We start from the raw sequence: 7686 nt of genomic DNA, 5'->3' as shown, positions 1-7686 counted from the left end.
GTGGAAGATTAGACTGAAAGCCCTATGTATGAGAGCTTGAAAGTGAATGGATAACCTCATTCTTGTGGTGTGCAAAATTGAGAGCATTTTTCTCCTTCTTGCTTTTACACTATCTTCTTGCACTTCATTTTGAGAGTGGGTAAGAGTGAGAGTGTGGGATTGAAGGACTTGAAAAGTGAAGCTTCTTCCTTGTCGCTCACTTTTCTCTTCTTCCCCTTCTTGGGTGATAGGTGGATTGGAGCAGAGGTTGGGTTGCTTCTCTTCTTTTTCGTGTTTTCTCTTGTAGATCGAGTACTTGCAATTTGGATTGGGAGTTATGGAGCAGAGAAGCCAGTTCGACACAATTCAGATCATGGAGCCACATTTGAGCTTTCACTTTGCAGCATCGAGGAGAAGGTCAGACGATGAGCTCACCTCACCACACCCTTGTCAATTCATTCGATCTTGCTTTCATGGGGTTCGAGACAAGGACATATAGATCAATAAGCATAAGAGACATATCGGCTATATGAGAGTAGCCATTACTCAAATGGGAGAAGCACTTGAAACTCTAGGTGTCTTGTCAAGTTTAGCATTGAGTATGCGAAAGCTTTGATACCTAGTAGTTGGCAAAGAACCATCAGTTGAAGTCATCCTTCAATGGTGGCTACCCCATAAAATAGAAGAAGACGGTTGAGGGCACATAGTCTACAAACATTTGTTGAGTCCTATCCAAAGATAATGCCACCAACACAGCGATGCATTTTTTTCTGCTTGTAGTTTGTCTCTTCTTCTATCGTTAATGACAGAATGCTCCTTGAGAACCCAATGTTTCTTCCCATTCTACACCTCAAAATTCCCCATGTTCGTTTGCAGGCCTCTAGCACATACATGCATGCAAGACGTGGCACATCATGTGTTAGTAGCCTTAAAGATTTAAATACCCTCTCCACCGACTTCCATCCTTTTAATAGCAAGTAGTCTTTTTAGAGGGCATAATCCCCTACATGATCATGCCATTAATGGTTCCATAGCCTCACATACAATGTACACACAACGTACTTGGGTTACCACCTTTAATAGGGTTCCTCAACATATGTAGGTTACTAATTTGCCCCTAAAAAGTGTGCATCCCCCCCACCATTCGTCCCATACTCCAAGCCATTAATATTGCATGATAGATAATGCTAACTCGAGGCTTTCTACCAATGGGGTTGTAGCCCAATTGACTTGATTGTGGGTTTAATTTCATCACTGTAGGAGTTCAAACACTGGGGTGTGCTTCTCTGATGGCACAAATATCTATAAGAGGGAATTTGCACATGACAGAATTTGCCATTTGCCATGAATTTAGTAACTCTGCCTCCATTTGCAAATGATACCTTAGGGGAAGGCCCTCCTCAACTTAGAAGGGCCTTCCCCTGCCCAAGCCTGAGTTAGAGTTATTCTTTTTGTAATGCTTATATTACACCATCTTTACTATTAGTTAAGGGGAGGTGGGGGCGGGTGCCACGTGGCAGCCCCAACCTCCCAACAAAGAAACGCGGGAGCGGGTGCCACGCATCCAGCACCCGCCTTCGCCACGAAAATCGCGCCCGCCCCAGTGCGAAGCGCTCGGGCGAGTCTAGACGCGGAGCGCCTAGTATAATATAAAATATCTGTTCGCGTCTAAAGTTTGTAAAAAACTGTGTCGTTTGTTAGGCGAATGAGGTATGTTTGCAGCATTTAATGTCAAGGGAGAAGTTCTGCTCTTTCATGCGAAGCCCCTCTAAGCGTCTAGCCACTTCCCCGCCCCGCCTGCCCCCGCCTGCCCCCCCCCCCCCCCCCCCCCCCACCAACCCCAAAGCCCTTGTAGGCCCAGACGCTCTCTTTCCTCTCTCTCTCTCTCTCTCTCTCTCTCTCTCTCTCTCTCTCTCTCTTACAGCCCCACCTCCGACCCCCTCTACACCGAGCAATGGCTCTTCTCTAATGCGGTTCGTCCCTTCCATATGCCCTCCCGCAGCGCCTCTCCTCCATTGCTGTACTTCGCACCGCCTCACCTTCTCGTCCTTCCCCGCTGTCGAAAGCTACCGCACGCCAGCCGAATTCGCGACCTATGGCTCCCTGCTGCGGCGATATGGCGACTCGAAGGCCCTGGCAGATGGCAAGCAGCTGCACAGGCATCTTGCGCATGTCGGACTCGACGGGGACAGGTTCTTGGGGAACCTCATCTTGCAGATGTATTGTAAATGTGGAGCTTTCGAAGAGGCGCGCCTATTCTTTTGCTCCATGCCAGAGAGGAATGTGTTCTCTTGGAATTTCATCATACGAGGCTTCTCCCAGCAAGGACTTTGTGATGAAGCCCTTCAGTTTTTCCACCAGATGCTGTACGAAGGCATACATCCTGACAAGGTCACTTACTTGAGTGTTCTTGCTGCTCATGGCAGCCTGTCTTCGCATTATCTAGGCAAGCAGTTACATGCCTGCATCTTGCACAATGGCTTGGCCTTCGATGTCCCTGTAAGCACCGCCCTTATCAACATGTATGATAAATGTGGCAGCGTAGATGATGCCAGAAGGGTGTTTCATGGTATCTTAGATCCGGATGTAGTCATGTGGACTGCCATAATTGCAGTTCATGATAACCATGGATGCTTTGAAGATGCGTTACAACTCTTTGATCGAATGAAACAGGAGGGAATCTTGCCCGATAGAGTGACTTTCCTTGGCTTTCTTGATACGTGTGCAAACCATGCAGCATTAGCTGAGGGAAAGTGCCTGCACGCATGCATGCTCTGTAGCCATATCAAACTGGATACCGCTGTCAGTACAGCACTCCTCCATATGTATGAGAGGTGTGGCAAGCTGGAAAATGTTTCAGAGGTTTTCAAGGATATGTCGGACCGAAATGTGGTATCGTGGACCATCATGATTGCAGCACATGTCCAACAGGGGCACGCAAAAGAAGTTCTTCAGCTTGTTGAGCAAATGCACCTGGAAGGAATCACACCTAACACGGTTACTTTTACCACCATCCTGGCAGCCTGTTGTAGCCATTGCATGGTAATCACTGGTCAGTGCACACATATGCTCATTGTTGACCAGGGACTAGAGATGGATACCATCCTTGGAAATGCTCTTATCAACATGTATGGTAGATATGGTTATGTGCAAGATGCATGGAATATTTTTCGCCAAATGGCTACACCAGATGTGGTCTCATGGACCACAATGATGATGTCACTGATCCAACAAGGGCAAGGTAAAGAAGCCCTTGAGCTTTTTGAGGAAATGCGGAGCAAAGGGATAACTCCTGACAAGTTTGCTTTTGCCAGCATTCTTGATGCATGTTCCAGCCATGGTACCCTAGGTGAGGGTAGGAAGATACATGCCTGCATTCGAGATATTGGATTTGAACTAGATATTGTTGTTGCAAATGCTCTGATTAACATGTATGGTAGTTGTGGTAGTTTGGAGGATGCTCAAACATTGTTTGACTGTATGCCTGTGCGGGATGCGTTCTCCTTCAACACGATAATTGCTTTTTATGCACAGAAGGGAATAAGCAAAATAGTGATGCAGCTGTTTGAGCAGATGCATTTGGAAGGTGAAAATCCTGACAAAATCACTTTTATGAACTTGCTATGTGCATGTGAGAAAACAGCATCATTGACTTCCGGGGGAATATTACATTCTTTTATAGTTGAGAATGAATGTGCACCTGATGTTGCTCTGACAACAAACCTGCTAACTATGTATGGAAAGTGTGGCAGCCTAACAGATGCAAGGTGTTTATTTGAAAGACTGCATGATAAAGATGTCATTTCGTGGAATGCCATGATTACTGTATATTCTCAAAGTGGGTGTGACAGGTATGCTTGGGAACTCTTCCATGGAATGCAACAGGAGGGCTTGCTGCCTGATCAACTTAGTTTCGTAAACATCCTTGGAGTGTGTGCTATGAACAATTTGCTGGCTGAAGGAAAGCAAGTGCATGTCTACATTCTAGGAAGTAGATTAGATGCAGAAGTGATGGTTGGAAATGCACTAGTGAGTTTTTATGGTGAATGTGGCAGCCTGGAATATGCATGCAGATTGTTTGATCAAATTCTAGAGCGCAACATAATTTCATGGAATGCACTTTTGGGAAGCTATGCCCAGCATGGATGCGGTGATCAGGTTTATTATCTTTTTCAAAGAATGCAGTCAGAAGGATTTGAACCAAATGAAGTTACTTTTCTCAGTTTATTAGTGGCATGTAGTCATGCTGGACTAGTTGATCAGGCAACTTCTTGTTTCATAGCTATGAGTGAAAAGTTTGGCATCTTACCCTGGATGGATCATCATGTTTGCGTGTGTGACCTCCTTGTACGGGCAGGATGCTGGGATAAATCTAAGAGCATGATAAACAACTTCCCATTTCAACCAACCATTGAAATATTCATAGTCTTACTTGGAGCCTGCAGAGATTATACTGATGACAACTGGAATTCTTTTGTTGCTGATCATGTGTATAATCTGGATGTCAATCATACTTACTCTGCTAACTGAGCTGATTAAATGAGGTATTCTAGTACAAACAGTTTCCTTGTATTCCATTGCTCTGCACTTGGTAAGCAAGAAGAAGAATCTCAAGTTGATATCCTGCTGTTAAGGCTTGGCTTCTGAGCTAAAGACTGACTTTTGGAGAATTTATGGTGGAAGCTGTGTTTTTGGTGTTAGCATTTGTTTGACTTTGAGAAGGTTGTGAAGGTCAACGCAATACAAGAAGTTGGTCACCATAAGACCAAGGGGTTAGAACTTGCAGAACTTGATGGTTGCATTGGCAATGGCTAATGAAAACAGGTAGCTGATGGTGGCTACAATTGATTTTATCAAATGGCTGGCTGGGCCATTGACAATTTCATTCTCTCATGGGATGCCCCCAAAAAGGTTTTACAGCTCTTTTCCCATACACAGGCTTCAACAGAAGTGGTTACATTCCCCCTAAAGTGGAAGCGGTTACATTCCCTTACAGAGAAACACATTTATTATAACTTTTTGCAGTGTTTGGAGCTTGCAGATATTCATTACTCATAACTTTGTGAAAGTATTGGCAAGCTATTCTGCAAGCAGCATTTGCAAAAGGCAAGATGGTGCAGCTTCCAAGTATGGCTGAAACAAGCTCCATCAAAAAGGCCAATCATCAGAAGGTGCTCTGTTAGATTGGAGTATTGGATCTTGTTCCTGTTGGGCTTACACCTTGGGAGCACCCTGAACAGCTCCTTGTTGGCAGGATATATGTTTAGGATCCAGAACAGAAACGTAACTTCAAAGAAACTTAAGAGAAGATATGCACATCACACAACAGCGGATCTTGAATTATCAGCAACATAGGAGTTCAGCAAAGGTAAGTTCACTATTCATAATCGTATAGTGTGATGTACAATGGATGCCTTTTTAGCAAATCAGCTTTGTCTTGCACTTAAATTACTGACCTTAACTGTACAGGTGACCAAAAACAGACCTTTTTTCGCCAGAGGCTTTCGCTAGATGTTGAAATTTGTGGAGAAAACATAGTTACATGCTTTCAGTCTGACTGTTGGAGTTTGCTAGATGCATTAATTGCTGGAACCAAATCCGGTAGTGATGTGCACGGGTGTTGGAAACCTTGAAACCAGGCTGTCCCATGTGACAGCCTTACATCATGAGGAGATTCAAACAGACCTCTGGAGTCATTTTCCACAGGGCTATCTGTGATCTTCCTTGAATTCCAAGTGCTGAGAAGGCAATGTCTAGCAGGCTGTTTGAATTTTCAATTTCAGCCTATTTTTCTCTCCCTATTGCCAAAAGATTGTAAGAGAGAAGTTATCATCTCTATATTATTTGGCTTTGACAAGCAGCCAACACATAATTCTATTAGTTCAACATCTCTCTCTCTAGGGTTCATATTATTTCTCTTCCTTTATTCAAGAATATTATTTTGCTGACCATTCATTATGGCCAGCACAACGACAATGATTTATTGGGCATGCTTGGCACTAATGATAAGCTCGAAAATGCCAATTATCCTTTTTGGGCTTATATGGTGCAACATGTTCTTGTCCATCAGAATCTATGGAATATAGTTTGTAGTATCAAGCAAAGGCCGTCTTTTCATACATCGGTAACCTTCTGGCTCCAGTGGGAGAATATGCCATGCAAGATTAGAAGAGGGCATTTTGGAGCAGTTAGTTAATGTTAGAGTGCATTTGCTGTAGGAGACTACTAGAATTAGATTTTGATAGCAAAGAAATGTCAAAATACAGTAGGCAGATTGATCAAAGACACCTTGTATAGCAGAGCTGAAAACATCAAACGATCATTTTGGGATATGCGACCTGATTTCCAGGCTCTTCTTTGCCAGGTAATTACTACTGTTGATGGTTTTCAACCTGCAAATATAGTTCTCTCTCTCATTTACAACTCTTCCCTCTCTCTTCCATAGTGAAACATCTCAATAGTGGATTTGCTGTTTCAAACTTGCTTTTAATACTAATCAAAGTTTGCATGGCTACCTTGGAATGTGTGCCAATAAATCTTAGTTGTGCATGAAAGATTGTTGTTACAAATTTGAAGATTCAGAATTGATTTGAAGAGAATTGGTCATTTACAGCCAAGGTGTCTTGTATACATCTGTTGATGAAGATTCAATTTGACTCCCCAAGCATTCAGAAATAAGTAGCAAATTGGAGATTTATGTTGTTGGTTGCAAGTGGTTCTAGATTGGATAAAGATTGTGCTTGATTTATGAAGAATTGGACATTTTCACTTGAAGAAATGTAGGCATATTATGAATTCTCAATTGAAGAAAACTTTGATTGAATTCTCAGTTTTGGTTCTCTTGGACTAAGGTTTATGAAAGCTACAATACTTGAGCTCAAAGTGCTTAGGAGTTGAAAATTAAGGCTAGGCAACAACACCTTTGCCCATAAGGCATAGTTTTACACCAACCCCCTAAAATGGTGTTAAAATAAGTATCTATCCAATTAAATTGGAGGGTCATGTTTTAAACACTATTTAGTGTTTAAGCAAGTTACTCTACTTATAAGGTCTACCCAACCATAGGTGATTGATCGTCGGAATTGAGGCCTCCCATTATCCTCTATGGATTTGTTTTAATTATCTAATTCAATAAGGCATACTATTATATTGTTTAACATACGAAAAGAGTTTCCTTTTAATCCACTACACAGGATTCATTAACAGGCTTTAGCACATGACAAATACTTCAAAAAATGATACTTCATATTAATTCATAAATTTATTCAAAATTATCATTTCCACAAGTGGTACAAAATCTCTCTCTCCCACAAGAGAACACCACAGTCTTGGCCTAGAAGCTATATCGCACTTTTATGACTACATGAATTTATTGGCTTAGAGCTCCACTTAGCTTCTTTGAGCCTCCAAAGTTGTCCTACATAAGATGGATATATGCCACTCATCCCTTTGGTCTATTAGCCACTCACGTAATAAAAAAGAAAAAACACATAGCTCCCAAAAGATCGTAGGATTCTTACAAATGAGTTTTTCAGGCATTTTGCAAGATGCTAAGGTGTGTTGATGTAGGGATGCCAACGGCCCAAACCACCATAATCACTTTTTTGTATGGTAGTTACAAGAGCATATTTGTAGGGCAAGATAACCATCACATTTCGAATGCTTAGAGAGAGAGAGAGAGAGAGAGAGTAGGGAAAGTAGAGTGAA

The 7686-nt window shown here is 42.4% G+C and overlaps 1 protein-coding gene across 1 annotated transcript; it reads left to right on the top strand.

The window, feature by feature from the left end:
• The first annotated feature begins 1866 nt into the window (after positions 1-1866).
• LOC148041568 (pentatricopeptide repeat-containing protein At3g09040, mitochondrial-like) lies at positions 1867-6580 on the top strand. Its single transcript, XM_087680794.1, has 2 exons — positions 1867-5347; positions 5449-6580. Exon 1 carries the CDS (start codon positions 1948-1950, stop codon positions 4507-4509), a length of 2562 nt encoding a protein of 853 aa, XP_087536920.1. The 5' UTR covers positions 1867-1947; the 3' UTR covers positions 4510-5347; positions 5449-6580.
• Positions 6581-7686: the final 1106 nt, after the last annotated feature.

The sequence above is a fragment of the Lygodium microphyllum genome, chromosome 1 (assembly GCF_053477565.2).
Source record: "Lygodium microphyllum isolate KBCC chromosome 1, Lygodium_microphyllum_v1.1.10, whole genome shotgun sequence".
Lineage (NCBI taxonomy): Eukaryota > Viridiplantae > Streptophyta > Polypodiopsida > Schizaeales > Lygodiaceae > Lygodium > Lygodium microphyllum.
The sequence above is the reverse complement of the archived record's forward strand: the minus strand, read 5'-3'. Positions and strand labels throughout refer to the sequence as shown.